General features: G+C 39.5%; 1 protein-coding gene across 1 annotated transcript in view; it reads left to right on the top strand.

Moving 5' to 3' along the window:
• FRMD8 (FERM domain containing 8) overlaps window positions 1–1,480 on the top strand; it is a gene marked incomplete at its 5' end in the record, with an annotated part of 53,255 nt that extends 51,775 nt beyond the window's left edge. The window contains one exon of the mRNA XM_084634245.1: window positions 932–1,480. Within this exon, the coding sequence (XP_084490371.1) occupies window positions 932–960 (29 nt within the window). The 3' untranslated portion in view covers window positions 961–1,480. The remainder of the gene's footprint in view (window positions 1–931) is intronic.
• Window positions 1,481–16,237: the final 14,757 nt, after the last annotated feature.

Below are 16,237 nucleotides of genomic sequence, written 5' to 3'. Positions count from 1 at the left end.
GGGTGGTTGTGGTGCGTTGTGTACAGTGGCTGTGCTGTGTGGCGGAGGTGGTTGTGGTGCGTTGTGTACTGGGGGGTGTCAGGCAGGGGTTGTTGTGGTGTGTTGTGTACAGTGGCTGTGCTGTGTGGCGGAGGTGGTTGTGGTGCGTTGTGTACAGTGGCTGTGCTGTGTGGCGGGGGTGGTTGTGGTGCATTGTGTACAGTGGCTGTGCTGTGTGGCGGAGGTGATTGTGGTGCGTTGTGTACTGGGAGGTGTCAGGCAGGGGTTGTTGTGGTGCGTCGTGTACAGTGGCTGTGCTGTGTGGCGGGGGTGGTTGTGGTGCGTTGTGTACTGGGGGGGTGTCAGGCGGGGGTTGTTGTGGTGCGTTGTGTTCGGGGGGAGGGGGGGTTGGTTGCCCAAGGCTGGCTCCCACCCACCTATCCTAACCACAGACTGTGACTGCACTCGGCTCTCGGTCCCTTCCCCTCCCCCAGTCACGTCCTGCACGGATGGCTCCCTCCTCCTCTGCAGTGATGCGACTTCATGCGCAGATATCCCTCCGCCCGGCCCTGCCCCCCCTCCCCGCTGTAAACACAAACCATTAAAGGTTAAACACCAACATGCACCTCGCCCTCCCCATGAAGGGCTGGGTGCTCCCCTTGCCCTGCCAGAGCCTGGGATGGTACCTGGCCCCAAAACCAAAATTACCCCCCCACATACATTCCTGGCTGGGGCAATATTTACCAACACCCCCTCTCACTCTGCCAGGGGCTGGGATAATATTCCCCCCACACACACACACACCCCAATTACCTCCCCTGCCCCCAGTCCTGGGAGGGATTTGTTTTTACCTCCCCTGCGGGAAGTAGGGCGCGGGGTGGGGGGAGGCTGGGACAAATATCTCGCCCCCCGTCTCTCCCATGATAGGGTTTATTTTGTATCCCCTAATTAGGGCAACTGGGACAACAGATGTGGGGATGAAGCTCCATTTGCCCACCACGGCCCCAGCCAGGCTGGCCCCATGCCAGCTGAGACCCGCCCTGCTCCTCCACAGACTCCTTGTGATCCTAGGTGAGTCAGTTAGCCCAGTTGTTCTCAATCAGGGGTCCAGGGGCCTTGAACATGTTTCAGGGGGCCCCCCAAGCAGGGCCAGTGTTAGACTCACTGGGGCCCAGGGCAGAAAGCTGAAGCCCCACCACCTGGGGCTGAAGCCAAAGCCTGAGCACCTTAGTTTCATGGGGGCCCCTGTGGCATGGGGCCCCAGGCAATTGCCCTGCTTTCTACCCCTTAACACTGGCCGTAGCTTTTATAAGCAGAAAACCAGTTGTGGCACAGGTGGGCTGTGGGGGTTTTATAGCGTGTTTGGGGGGCCTCAGAAAGAAAAAAGTTGAGAACCCCTGACTTAGCCATGCTGTGCCTCAGTTTCCCCATCCAGACAGAGGGAGTGAGGGCATTGCCCTGCACCACAGGGAGGCTGTGAGGCTAAATACATTGTAGTATCCGGGCACTTCACACACTAGTGAGGGCTGCCATATAAGTATCTAAAATAGACCCCAAAGGGACAGCCTTGTTTTTCTCTCCTATTCCTCCCCCACACCTCTGGGGGACATCCTGGCTCCCCATCCCAACCCCTTCCCCTCCCCTCCCCCTAATGTGCTTCATCCCCTGTTCCTTTGGCTGGATAATATTTAGTGCTTATTTCGGACAGTATTTACGCTCCCACATCGCCATCCCCCCTCCCACCCCCCCACCCCCCGCGTGAGGGAACTTTCCAGAACCTTCTCTGCAAACCGTGTTCAAAAGGGACATAAAATCTGATTTATCCACAAGCAGCTTCTACCCGTCTCTGCCTTGATTCACCGCCTGCTTCCCGTAGAGTGGGGGGAATGTATTGTTTTTGGGGGGGATCATGCTTATGGGGAGATAAAAGAGAGAGGGACTATTTTTGTTCCCTCTGGCTGGCGGAGGAATTGTCCCGATTCGGTTCCCTTTTGGGAGGTGCTGCGGCCACAGCTGGGGTTATATAAGGAGAGCGAGGAGAGGTGTTGTGGGGCAGGCTGCTGAGAGAGGAAGGAGAGAGCCAGAGAGGAGGGAAGGAGGGAGGGCTGGGGGTGGAAAGAGGCTAGAGGCAGCTGCAAGGGACAGAGGAGAGACAGTGAGCAGAGCCAGCATGGGGAGGGGAGAGAAGCACAGAAGAGAGGAGTGAGAAAAGGAGGTAGAGGAAAAGTGAAAGAAGAGGGTGAGGGAGCAATAGAGGGAGTTTGAAAGAAAGCGAGATGGACAGAGTGAGACAAGGGCAGGGAAGGAGTGAGGCGAAGAGGAAGAAGACCGTTTTCTCCCCTAGGTGACAGCTGCGTGGGACTTGCCCCCCCCTTGCCCTTGGTATAACGTGCGTATGGATGCCCCCCACAATCCAGGCTGCGAGTGGCGGGTGGCTGGACCACAGAGGCAGGGAGCCTGGGTTTGGGCAGGGGGTGTACGGAGAGCAGAGGCCAGTGGGGTAAGTGTTTTGGTCTCTGGTTGGTGGGAGGAATAGCCCAGAAGTGCCACAAGAATTGCTGAGCAGAAAGGCTCTTCATTCCTGTTTTAGGCTATTGGTATGAAAGTCTTAATCCATGGCTAGGGAGGGCCTGGCAGCTCAGGGGAACACCCCTGATTCGCCTTGGATCAGTAGAAGATGGTTATACCAGGAGATGGGGCGTTGCCCCTTCTTAATAAGGGATAAACAGGCACCTACATGATAGCAAATTGAACAGCTGGTATCGTAAACAATTGGTCACATTGCTTACTGCAGCTTGGTGACGAGTGTGGTGTAAGAACCTACAAAGAAAAGAATAAGCGATGTGTACTAGTGATGCTGCTTGAACCTGTGGGACTCTTGGAGGGAGGGGTGGTGTGTGCAAACCCTTGTGCAGTTTTCTTTTCCAGGTGGCAGTATTTCTGTCCCTCTGTCCCCCACAACTCTCCTTCTGGAGTCTGGCTCTGGACTTGGAATTAGTCTCTTCAGGTCACTTCACCCCGCCCTCCCCTTCCCTCCCTATTAAAATTCAAGAGCCTCAGAGTTGGTAATATAACTTTTTTTTTAAATAATTTCTCTCCGGCTACCGGTAACATAGAGGTGTAAAGGGGATAAGAGCAGCATGGGGATGGCGGCATAAACCGCTGAGCTGGGAAAGAGGGAAAATCCCTTTTATCCATAATACAGCCTGATCGCTGATCCTAGCATTCTTGACTAACATATTCTTCGGTCTGGGTGGGGATTGGCCTGGGATTTAAAGTAACTTAAGCAACATGTGCCTGGTGGCTTTGGCGGAGGGGTGGGGCGGGTTCATAAAACCAGCTATTTTTAGCCTTTTTTCCAGATGTGCTTCCCTATAAAGTAAAGTAAAAAGGCTTCTTGGTGCATGATCCATTATACCTAGTGTGCTTCGTGGTGATCAGATGAGACAGTAAAGAAATGGAAACCGTTTGCCAGTGTGATGCCAAAAAAGCAGTGCAGGAAAAAGAGAGCTTGTTCTTCTGCCTTGAGCGGTCTTTGCATCACCTGCCATAAATCGATGCCTGCAGTTTAAAGTTTCCAGAGCCTTTTAAAAAGGAAGCCAGAGTTAAATGCTGTGTGCCCTCCTTGCCAGTCTAAAAGCATTCAGATGATCGGTGTATCCCTAGAAGTGCTGTTCTGAATATCCACAGTTGGCTGGAATGATCATGCGGGCCTGCTGAGCAGAAATGTGCCTGTGGGGGGCTTTCTTTGATGTCAGTTTGCCCTACAAAATGGGGTCCTCCTTTGTGTAGATGTATTGATTCAGTTCTGCACCATGGACTTTTTCCTTCAAATGAAGACATTTAAGTTAAACGAGTATTTAAACAAAACAACCCATTAACATTGACATCATAAACTTTCTTGCCAGTGCTATTTGGTAAATAGAAGAGCTATTGATGGACCCATTTTTAACAGACTTAACAAAAAAGTCCTTGTATTGATATACAGGGTTTGAATATGCGTTTAAAAGAAGGAGCTGAATTTCTAATGCTAAGCAAAAGATAACTGGGAACTTTTGACCTCTATTTATCTGATGGTTCATCAAATGTCTAATTGTGTGCTTGCTAAGAAATGTCGTTAGTTGCAGAATGTGGTATTAATTGGGTTTGGGTTAAACTATGCACCATGCATTAGATTTCTTAAAGATTGGCTATGTATTATTATGAGTTTATGAATACATGACCACTGCAAATGAAAAGTTCTCAAATTGTATTGATAGAAAAGGATTTGAACCATTTATTATTGGCAGGCGCAAAATTCATAGATGTCATGAAGGCCAGTTAATGGGATCAGGCTAAGGTAACAAGCCTAATTATAATGCCCTAAACAGCTACAGTTGTTAACAAGTTGGTATCGTTTGGTTGGTACTTTTTAAGAGTGTACCATACCATGCAGAGGATCATTTCTCTTGGGGACTAGAGGGGTGTGCCATAAGACTTTACAATCTATCCTAGCCTGCCTGATTGCAAACATGGTTAAACATGGGTTTTGCACTGCAGCTTCACTCCATTCTGGGGGGTTTATCATACACTTCAAAGTTATTGCATTCTTCAGTACCAGCTTCACCTATCTTAACTTCACTTAAAGGGACATTGTCAAGATATTTCATATATTTAAGAGGTGTGTGTGTATATTTATAAATACAGTATATATATATTTATTGGACCTAAGACTTAAGATGAACCCACTACAACAGTTAAACAGTGTGAAGTTATATTAATGCTGTTTTACTTTACAGTGAAACTAGACTAGAAAGCACCTCTTTGATTTTTCTCTTACAGCTGTGTACTGGTTTCCACTTTCTAACACAGCTGGCATCTAATGAAATTTTTTTTAATGAAAATCATCAAGCCAAAATATTTCTCTCATCTGTTTTTGCATAAATACAACAACCATAAATACAACAACTGGAGCATTCCCATTCAGGTTTTGCAACCCCTTTTATCAAAGCAAAACATATATTGCAAGCCCCCTGAAATACTTGACAGTGTCCCTTTAATATACACAGCCTTGTGATGTGGGAGAAGGCTTATATGGAGCTAAGGGAGGTATGTATTGTCGTGAAGAGTGTTCACAGCTTAATCTGTCCATGTTAAGACTGGCACTAACAGGAATCAGATTCATAGAGTGGGAATATCTTTTGTTTCTCTCTCTTGAAATCACTTAAAAGTTTTAATACAACTAAAAGTGGTTGTCACTGTGCATTGAATTAAATGGTACCTCACGGTGGTTTGGATTGGTCCATGAGCAATGGTGCTTGTGTACACAACGGTAGCAGTGATCTGAAATATCTTACACCATGAATCTATAAATTGGCTAACATGGGTAAAAAGAGATTTTTTAACCAACTCTCTGATCACTGAAATTTGAACAGTAAATCAAATCATGAATTGGAGCAGTGGAGATAGAGAGAGAGGTCATGAGAAGCCAAATTGTAGCTAAAAGTTGCTGATTTTTTTTAATACAGCAGCTGTCTGGGTTTAGGCAGCGGGAGCGTGCATAGATCTCGTCTGTAACATTTTTTCTCATCTAGAACCATGACTGACCACTTTTTATTGGCTGCAAATTTCACCATTTCTTGGTTGTTGGGTAAACGATGGTATAACAAAGGGTTTAAAAAGAGTTCCACGAGTGGAGGTGATGGTAAAATGACCTGTCCTCGTGTTAACTTTTCTGTTCATGCAAATTTGACCGTGGCTTTTAAAGCAGTGTTCACTGTTCATATGACTGCTTAAAAAAAAATCTTGGAAGCTTCTTTCCCCATGGTGAGAGAGTAAAGTTAACCTGTTTGGACCATGTCCCACTCCTGCAAAGGATCATGTATTTCACAGGAATCCTATTTTAACCCCAGTTTAAACACTGTCCCTCAGACTAAAAAAAAAAATTTTTAAAGAAATCACTGGTTCACTTAGGCTACATAGCCAAGGTTGGTATTTTATCTTCAGTGATTATCTGACATTAGCTTTCTCTAAAGACCTAGTCAATTTACATATCTGAGGTTGATGATGGCTCAGATTATTTCCTTTTGGCCCTGCTATTCATTAGAGCAGTTTTATAAGTCCTCTTTCTTGCTGGATAGGATAACCTGGAATTGGTTTTATCCATACTAATTTTTAATCAATGTAATTATTATTCCGAGGGTGAACCATTTTTTTAGTTCATTTAGTTAATGGGATTAATGGCCTGATGCAAACGTAACTAAACGAAACTCCAGTGTTCAATATTGTGGTCATAAAGAGTTCAATGAATGTGGGACAAAGGATCAACAGTAAGTAATGATCAGGATGTTGTTTTAAATAAGTGTAATATATCATTAAGTGTGGTGGTTTTATGTGAATATATGTATCTTAACCTTTTTTTTTTTTACAGCAGTAATCACCATGTGTGTATTAACTTTATATTTGAAGGTATTGTCTTTTCATGTTACAGCAGTCGGTTTTCTTTTTAACTGTCCTATTTTCTTCCAAATAAAGATTTATTTTTTAAATAATCTACTTCACTTTTAATAATAAAAAATACATATGAAACTTTGTAATGGTGGTTGACTAAGCTAATTTACTGTCAAAATGGGGGATTATTTCCTGAAATAACTGGGCCATTGTGGAATCAGTACTAAGAAATGCGGTCAAAATTTGGACAGATAGAATGCTGTCTAAAATATGACAGTTGGGCAGAATCTATTAACCTGTTAAACATGATCTGAGTATGTTTCCACATTAATGAAACTGCAGTGTATTTAATACTATGTGGTTCAGGATTTTCACATATTAACTTGGTTGCTAAAATTTGAGGAGCGTGATTTGATATACATATATCTTCAAATGGTTACTTAAAATTTAGTCATCCCAAAGGTATAGAAATCAATATATATTCAATCTCAGTTTTGATGTAATTTTCCGTGCAACAAAGGGTTGTTTTGAAAAACTATAAACTAGTCACTGAAAACTGTGTAGGCAGTTTCTCTAATGGGTGGTGGCCAAGCTGTATGACTCCAGAGTTTTATCCTGACCTAATAAATTGGTTAAACTCCTAACTAGGAGATGCGTCCTGTAGTACCAGATAAAGCCTAAAAGGCTAATATTCTCTTGAGTTGAATTTCTTTGCGTACCGACAACTGTATCAAAGTATCCAAGTTCTTCTCTTCCTGTGCCTTCCACATTATCAAGTAGTGATGCTGCATCTAAATGTGGTTCAAATCTATTTTTCACACCAAAGATGTGTGTTCCCAGAGTTAAAGAAGGGGAAAGAAAACAGGTGGTAGAACTGACTGTCTCAAAAACATAGCTATAAAAAGAAATGTCTCTGGTGTTTTGGAACACCAAAAATGGGTACCTTGCTTAACAACTTACTGGGGTTAAAGCACTTCAGATCTATCATCAAACGGTGTCTGAGCTATGTAAGTTAATACTGGTGGATTTCACAAAAGTGAATTGGTAGTTCTGTGTTACTCCTACCTAACCCTGTACTGAAGACTTACAAAACTACTCTGGCTGCTTTTTCAAATCTGGCAATATCTAGAACTGACATTAAAAGAAATGGTGCTCCCTTTCCTATGAACCATGCAGACTTAGACCAAGAAGTACAAAGTCTTTCGAGTTTTGTTTTATACTATACTTGTCATTTAAACATTCATCTCTCTGAAGCAATAGATCCATTCTGCTTGGGTATGAAATGGTTCTATAGAACAGTCAAATGATTGGATATAATACAAAAACAAAAAGCAAAGTAGTATAAATGGCTTCCCAAATGCCTCTAGAGTATTTTGATGTTTAGTGCAGATGGGGAAGCTTAACCTGATTTAAGGTGCTGACGGTAAAGAGGGAGAAATGTTACATCTTGCAAAACAAAACCAAGACAACTGTCTAGTCATACACAGGACTAGGCTCCATGGGTTGCTTTCTTCCAAACACGTCAATTTCATGAATGAGTCTTGGTCCCAATACAGTATCTGTATCCATTGTGGAGTCCATATGCTGAAGTACACTTAAAGGTTTTCCTCAAGGTTTCATTCTGTAATCTCATATTACCAATAAACTGATGCTACAAAATATTTAAGAACTTGTGCAACTTATGCAATGGTGAATTCTGGTCAATGGAACTGGTTTTTAATGATTCATTAAAATGTATTTATGGTGCCCAGAAAAAAGAGTTCATGTGAAAATGGGAAACTTCTATTCTGTTTAGTAGTAACTGAAGGGTAGTTTGGTTTAATGTGTGTATTTATGCTTTTTTTTTAAACCCCCTAAAAGGATAGAAGCCTGAATACTGGGTAAAATTTTTCTTTGTGAGATAAACAAAATGTTTATTTGATTTTTCTTAATATTTAATACTCTTTAGTGTTTATATTAAAAATATGTAATGAATAATTTATTTAGAAAACAAGTCCCATTGACTTGTGCTCCTAACTACTGTAGTAAGGGATAGATTCTGATGGCCACTGTCACCTTTAGAAGCCTTTTACTCAATAAGTAGTCCCGTTGACTTTAATTGGTCCTACCTATGGCTTAAAGTATTATTCAGTCTGAGTTCTGATATCTGAATCTGACCCAAAATGATTATGCTGAAGGGATATCATTCATTATTTCAGTAGGGAGATCATTCACCTAAAAAGAAAGTTAATTAGTTACAGGAATAAAGAAAATCAAAGGTTCAATTTGAAGTACTTTTAAAAAATGAAAATGTTCATAAATATCTGTCCAGCCAATAAGAATAAGGAAGAAATAACATCAAAGTTAGACTAGTTTATTTGTTACTGTCTTGACATCAGGCAATGTTTTCTTTGATAGTTCTACTCTTATTACTGAAGTCAACTTGATATATAAAAATATATTCGCTGATGTGACTTCTTCATGCTATACAATCGTTTTTAAGCAGAAATCTTCATTGAGGTATATGGGGATTTTGACTTGAAAATTAATGCTAAATCTGGCCCACTGAGCACTCTCTCAGGTCAAATTAACCCTTCTAAAGGATGCAAAATTAAAATCTAGAAACATGGGCTCACAAGATTCTTCTGGAAAAATTTGTGTTTCAAGAAAGTGATAAAAAAGTCTAATCAAGTAGTAAACACATAAAGGGTTTAAAGCTTAATACAAGTTGTTGGGGTCAACACAGGGGTAACTGGGTGAAATTTAATGGGCTGTGATAGACTAATGGTCCCTTCCAGCCTTAAACTCTCGGAATCTGTGAGGCTAAGTCTTTTACATGTCAAACTTAGTATTATATTTTGCATATTGATGAGTGATCTTGACTAAAATAATGCTTTATAGATTGTTTTACTTAATGGTGTCTAAAGTAGATCTTGGAAAAAATCAGGTGAAAACAAATGGAAATGTATAGATTTGATAAAGTATTGTGACAGATTCTTTTTAAAAGCAAAATAGACAAAATTTGTAATATTGTGTAACAAAAAAAGAAGATTTAATCGGAGATTTAAAAGAATGTTGGTGGAATGGGGGAACTGCCAGGGGTAATATGAAGATTTCCCAAGTGTTTTTACATGTCAGTGGGTTGACCTTTTGGGTGAAATTTCCTCTTTGCAGTATAAATTTTTGATTCAAACAGATTTTTGTTTTCTAAAAACCATTATTGATATTGGAAATCTAGTAAATAAACAATGAAAATTTGGTTATGAATAATGAACTTGGTATAGGTGATTGTCACAATCACTGATTTGAGTTCTGCCTAATTAAGCAGAATATAGAGATGCTGCCAGTTGAATTTGAAATGAAGATCATAGGATATCCTGATGTTTTGTGAACCAATATAATTATAGGTGTGTTGTTTTTTTATAATCTGTTCAATACTGTAACTCAAGGTTATATGAAATAGGATAATTGACTCAAAGGTTTCTATCCTTTATAATTGTTCAAAGTACTCTATCTGAAAGCGGAATCTTACATTTAATATTCACACAGAAAAGTCCTCTTATAAAGTGGAAATAATTGGTGGTGTTTCTAATAATCAAAAGATTTCTTAACTTCAGAACAACCACCTTCCAATTATCAGTTTTCAATGACTCTTTGAACTGGATCTCCGATGTCAGGGATTTCTGCTTAGAACAAATAGCACAAGTTAACAAGCTTTGATGTTTATATTCTGAGGTTTATTAAGGAATCTGTTCTTTTCAGCTCTGATCCTGCAAACACTGCAACATGTACATATATATGTAAGTAATCAGACTGACTCAGTGGCAAAACTCCTGTTGATTTCAGTGGGTTCAGGATTTTCACCCTTTACACATGTGAGCACTGTGATGTGATCACAGGATCAGGGTAACATTTTCAATTGAGGCCCAAGTCCCATTTTCAAAAATGACTCCGGCAGTTAACTGTCTTTCCAAGTAAATGGGACTTAAACACTTGAGTGACTTCTAAAAATGGGACTTGGGCTCCTAAGTCTTAAAAATTTTAACCAGTGGCTTTCATTAGTGAAGTGCTATATAGAAGTCCTAATTCAGTAGGGACAGAATTAATCTATAACAAATATTCATTGAAGGAACAAGGAAAATACAAAAGCTATTTTGGTTCAATTGAAACACTCATTTTAAAAGGATTATTGGAAGCTTGTTTTATAAAGATCTCTGTTCAGTCACTAAGGATCCAAATGTATTATATGGGGGTTGTGTGGCTACTCTGTTGTTGTTTTAACAAGGACTGTTCACGTCTAATCTTACGTAACTATGGTAATATAGATTGTTCCTACAAGCACTCTGAAAAAATTCTGCCTCAAAAATGATCCGATCGCCTACTCAGCTGGCAGCATGTGAAAATGCTTAAAAATAACCTTGATGGGTCTTCATTGTTTTTAAAGCTAAAGTACATTTCAGTTGAACATTAATGCGGCTGGTTCTGATTAAATATTAACATTTTGTGCTGATTCATACTAATGAAGCTTCTTAAATAACGTGAACGCCTATAGAAAAGTTACACGCTTGACTGGAGGTTGAGGGGTAAGGCAAATATAGGTTTGAATAAAGGCTTATCATTGGGTCTGTTTATACATTTTTACTCTAATAGCATTGCTTCTTGCGGGCTGGATGCAGCAGTAGTTACTCATGTTGAATTGAATTTACTCACGTTTACGGACCAGCTATGAATGGGTAAAGTGCTACTTGGTATCAGTAAAATTTGCAGATTCATGCCCAGTCTCAGGTAAAGGGAAGATTTTTTTTTATTTCCCCTCTTCCCCCCCTCCCCCCAAAATGCACAAACAGCAGTTAGGCCACAATACCTTTCAGTGGTAGACTGGCACAAGCTGCCATTTGTGCCTTTTTAAAATCTCATTTAAGGCTATGTCTCAGCTTAAAATGCACCAGCGGCACAGACATCTTCAGTGTGGACACTACTCGTGCTGTAGATAATCCACCTCCCTAAGAGGTGGTAGCCTGGTGGACAGAAGAATTCTTCCATCGACCTAGCGCTGTCTGTAACGGGGGTTAGATTGATTTAACTATGTCTCTAGGCTTGTGGATTTTTCATTCTACTGAGCGATGTAGCTGTGCCAATGTAACTTAACTTTTTCTGGGTAGACCAGGTCTAAGTCATCAGCAAAGAATTGCTAACTTGTCCAGTGGTTATTTCCAATGGGATCTGGTCATCTTAAATAAGGGTTGATTGGTTTAACTCTATTAATGGTACATAAAGGAAGTATTTATAAAGTTCAAATGAAGACTAGGGGAAATAAGTCTCTTCTAATTCAGAAAAGTTGATGTATATCTTTGCAAATTCTTAAAAATAAATTTATTATAATCCAAAAGGGACAAAATGGTGAATGTGAGAAACTGTGATTTGACATAACTGGGTAATGAAGAGTACAAAGGATGTTGCAAGTTTATGCAATTAAAATAGATGGGACATACCTTTTGGGATGAAAGTTTGGTTGATAAATTATGTGGAAGGGAAGTACTTTAAATTATTTTTAAAATGTGATCATTACTGTTTGAAGTCTATTTTTAAAAAAATGAACAGTGAAGGTTTTGTTTGGATAACATTTTAAAAAGCATGTCACATTTTAAAAAGTGACTGAGTCACATAGGGCCAAGATTTTTAAAGGTCTTAAATGTTGCTCTACAGAGCTGTCTGAGTTGCTTCGGCCTTGCAACCCTAAGTCCCATCTTCAAAAGTGTTAGTCTCTTAAAGACCAGCTTCTCAAAGGCATTTAGGAGCCGAACTCCCTTTGGGGAGCCTAAATACCTTTTGAGGAGCTGTGTCTTAAGAGCCTAAACCTCACTGAACATCAATGAGGCTGCTAAGTGCTAATTTCTCTTTTTGAAAATGGAATTCAGGCTCCTAAGTCATGTAGATGCTTATGTAAATTTCTTATACAAGGAAGTTCTTATAACAAAAAAAGGTCTGAATCCAGAAGTTAGCAGTTTGAGTTTTTCTATATTCAGTAGAATATTGAGACGGTATGAGTTGAACTTGAAGTCAAGATTATAGGGTATCTGTTCTGGTAAAAGAGAAAATATAAATGATTAGAAAGCACCAATCTTGTATTTGATTAAAAAAATTAAAATGGTACGATGTGTTAAAATAGATGGGATAATACACTTAAGACATTAACATTGGTGGTTGACTTTCATATGCTGGTTTTGAATTGAGACACTACAGTAAAAAATAATTAATTCAATTTGATCAGATGTTGAAGTTCGTCTTTTATGCAAAAATTTCAGAGTACTAATAAAAACACTGAATCTGCTGATGCAATGTTGGATTGAATGGATATTAATACAGAAAGGGTCTTCTTAAAAAGTGCAGATAATTTGATGGTATATCTAAATATCAAGTTGTTCTAAAAAAAAGTTTTCTTTTCCCCTGAGAATTGTATACATTAAAAGTAAATTCTTAATTGTAGAAACGTCAACTTTCAATGGGTCCTTTGAACTAGTTCTCAAATTTAAGCATTTTTCTTTGGAGCACACTGCTGAGTTTTAGTGGTGGTTGTAATCTGAATTTGTGGAATATACATTACTAACTACAGAAATATTATACAGATTTTAGCTAAAAACGTGAGTTGCAGGAACAAATAAATGGTTTAGTTTGATTAAATTCAAAACATTATTTACTTTTTAGTCAAGCTACTTTATACATACAATTTTGCTAGCCAATAATAGGGATCAAAATTAGTTAACACAGACGGGTGTATTACTGTCTCAACAAAAAATATTTATATCAAGTCTGGGTTTCTTATAACTAAGGTCTTTCTCTGACTAGATAAACAGTCAAATCCTTCTGATCTCTGGTTAACTAAAACATGAAAGAATGCAACAATTAATTTATATATTTATGGTCTGAAGGTTGGTTTGCAAAACACTTCTCAAAAATTGTCATGGAGAAAAGTGACAAAGTATCCTAACTGGTAATGCATTTAGTAGAGTTAGTTAAGTGATGTGGGAAGGGTGTGTGTAATTTTAATTTCATCAGTTCCAAAACTAAAATATTTGAACCAGCACTAAAGTCTTTCATTTGAGTCCTGTGTATTGAGGTGTTCTTTATCTTGACAGGGATGGCACCGTCCAGCAACCCTAAATTAAAGCTAGTGACCTTATTGATGATTGCGATATAGAACTCTCTTGTGCTGATTCACTAATGCAATTTCTGACGTGTAATTTTTGTGAAAGGCCTTTTGCATCCTCTTGTATAGGGCAGAAAAAAATCAGACGTTCTCTGTTGGGAAAAGTGGTGGGTTTTCTTATGGCTCTAGACTATGATGGATGGGATTTTCAAGAGTCAGAATTGGGGGCAATTAGACACATACTGCATTCTTAGGTGCCTGTCTGTGTAATCTCACCCCACCCAGTGTCTAACTGTTTGTCATTGACAGTCAGTGATAGGGTGAACAGATGTCCCCATTTTATAGGGACAGTCTCGATTTTTGGCTCTTTTTCTTATATAGGTTCCTATTACCCCCCACTCCCCATCCCGATTTTTCACAGTTGCTGTCTGGTCACCCTAGTCAGTGAGTCCATCTGTACTAGGAAGAAAGGAGTGTGCGTGTGTGTTCTTCCTGGGTCCTAACTAAATTCCTATTTTACTTCACCCACCTTGTCCCTAGCGCAGGTCAGGCAGTTTATAGCTTTCACATGTGACTGCAGGCCGAGGTCATTACTAGGGGCTGCCTCATGTTCGCTCGACCTGCTAACTTGTGTGAAAACTACAAACTTGTCCTCACTAAGATAGGATTACACCTCTTGGAAGAGGTGTGTTCTCAACACTCATAACTAATTAGTGATGCCCCGGCACTGAAATCCTTGAGGTCTCTCTGAAAACCATAGCTCATATGGGCGAGGGTGACCAGATGTCCTGTTTTTATAGGGACAGTCCCGTTTTGGGGGACTTATATAGGTGCCTATTCCCCACCCCAACCCCTGTCCCGCTTTTTCACAGTTGCTATCTGGTCACCCTAATATGGGCAAATACTCGTTGCAAAATGACTGAGCACACTGTACAACTGGCTGCTTAGAACTGTACAAGCCAGCTGGGGAAACCTGGTGTGTGTGTGTTTGTTTCATTGATGTCAGTGGCCTTTGGCTCAGGTAGCACTGTTAAAATCAGATAGTTTGAAACTGACTAATTTTATACATGGGCTACTTCAAGAAAAATCTGATCAACTTAAATTCAGATTTGCTGTAATGGAAATAAATTAATAGTTCATTTAATTCTATTAATAGTGTCTAGAACATATTGTGGAGATGGAAAACAACTGGAAACAAATGTGAATTCCAATTAATAATTTGAGGTATATTCTGGCAAATTACTAAAGAGTAAAAATAAACTTTTCAAAAATTTAAAGCATTGAAGTATTTAAAAACTCTTGTTTTATTTGAAAAAGTGACAAATAGGGATGGGAAATGACTAATGATAAAAATATTGTTCCAAAGTATCCTAAAATGCTGTTGCAATAAAACTGATGGTAAATATTCTTGGAGTGATTGTTCAGGTCCATGGTATTACAGTCTAAAATCACATTTATTTTTTTAAATGTTTTTAAAACAGGATTAGGGTAGAAATTTAGTTTTTGTTGATAGTGTCTTACTTTTTACATGGCAATCTTGTTCTCACAAAAACTGGGCTGAGTCCAGAAATATATGATCTGAGGTAGCAAAACTGGGAATGGCACCAGTTTGAAACTAAGATTTATGGTATTTGGCACACTATAGGTGATGGAACTATATTGGTGTTCTATAATCCTCTACTCAATACAGAAATGGAAGGTGTTATATGAAATGGATGGGGTAACTCACTCCAGAAGCACATTAACATTGCAAAGTGATTTTTAATGTATCAGTACTGAAAAATATATTGAAAATAACTCAAAGATTTTGACCTTTTATCAAATGGTGTGTTACTCAGTGTTCAAAGGGTTAAACTGAATTTGCTGGTACAATATTGTGTTTGAGATTTCAATATAGAAAGGTGGGCATATGGAGTGAGAATAACTGCTAGTATTTGAATCGTTGGGTTATTCTACAATATTTCCTCTCCAAAACAATGTTTTAAAAATATCCATCTAAAAGGAAACTTGGCTGTCTTTAAGAGTGAGGGAAAACAAATGCAGGATTATTTTTTGTTTAATTAAAACAGGAATGAAACCCTTTTTTTTCCGACCGAAATTTTTGTTTATTGCTGAACTATATCATGACCAGGTCAACAGAAATAATTCCTAGTTCTTACTTAGCATGCTTCTTCTATAGATTTCAAAGCACTTTACAAAGGAGGTCAGTACCACCATCTCCCATACATATGGGGAAACTGAGGCACAGAGAGGCATGTGACTTGTTCAGAGTCACCCGGTAGGTCAGTGGCCTAGAGCAGAATAGAGTCCAAGTATTCTGCATCCCCAATCAGTATTCTGTTGAGTAGACCGTACTCCCTCCTTGGATTCACTTAGGATCAAAATGTCTTAGTAATCAGTGAACCACTCATTTTCTGTCTTAACAAGAGAAGTTGCTTATAATAAGCGTATTGTTCAGTTTTTGGCTTTATTTATTCACTCTGGTTTTCCACTGCTTGAATCAAGGTTTAAGGACAGCACAATTTAAATAGATAAAGTAAGATTATTTTAAGAGAAAGGCACTGCTGGAAAAACTATGCTTGGAGGAAAAGTAAAATGACTTAATGAAGGCCTTTCAGTCAAATCTGTATAAAGTTAACGAAACTGGCTGTCATTTTTGGTTAAATGAGGAGGCACGTCCCAATTTATAAGGTATCTTGAATT

Source organism: Lepidochelys olivacea (genome assembly GCF_965140295.1).
Source record: "Lepidochelys olivacea isolate rLepOli2 genome assembly, chromosome: 7".
Lineage (NCBI taxonomy): Eukaryota > Metazoa > Chordata > Testudines > Cheloniidae > Lepidochelys > Lepidochelys olivacea.
The sequence above is the reverse complement of the archived record's forward strand: the minus strand, read 5'-3'. Positions and strand labels throughout refer to the sequence as shown.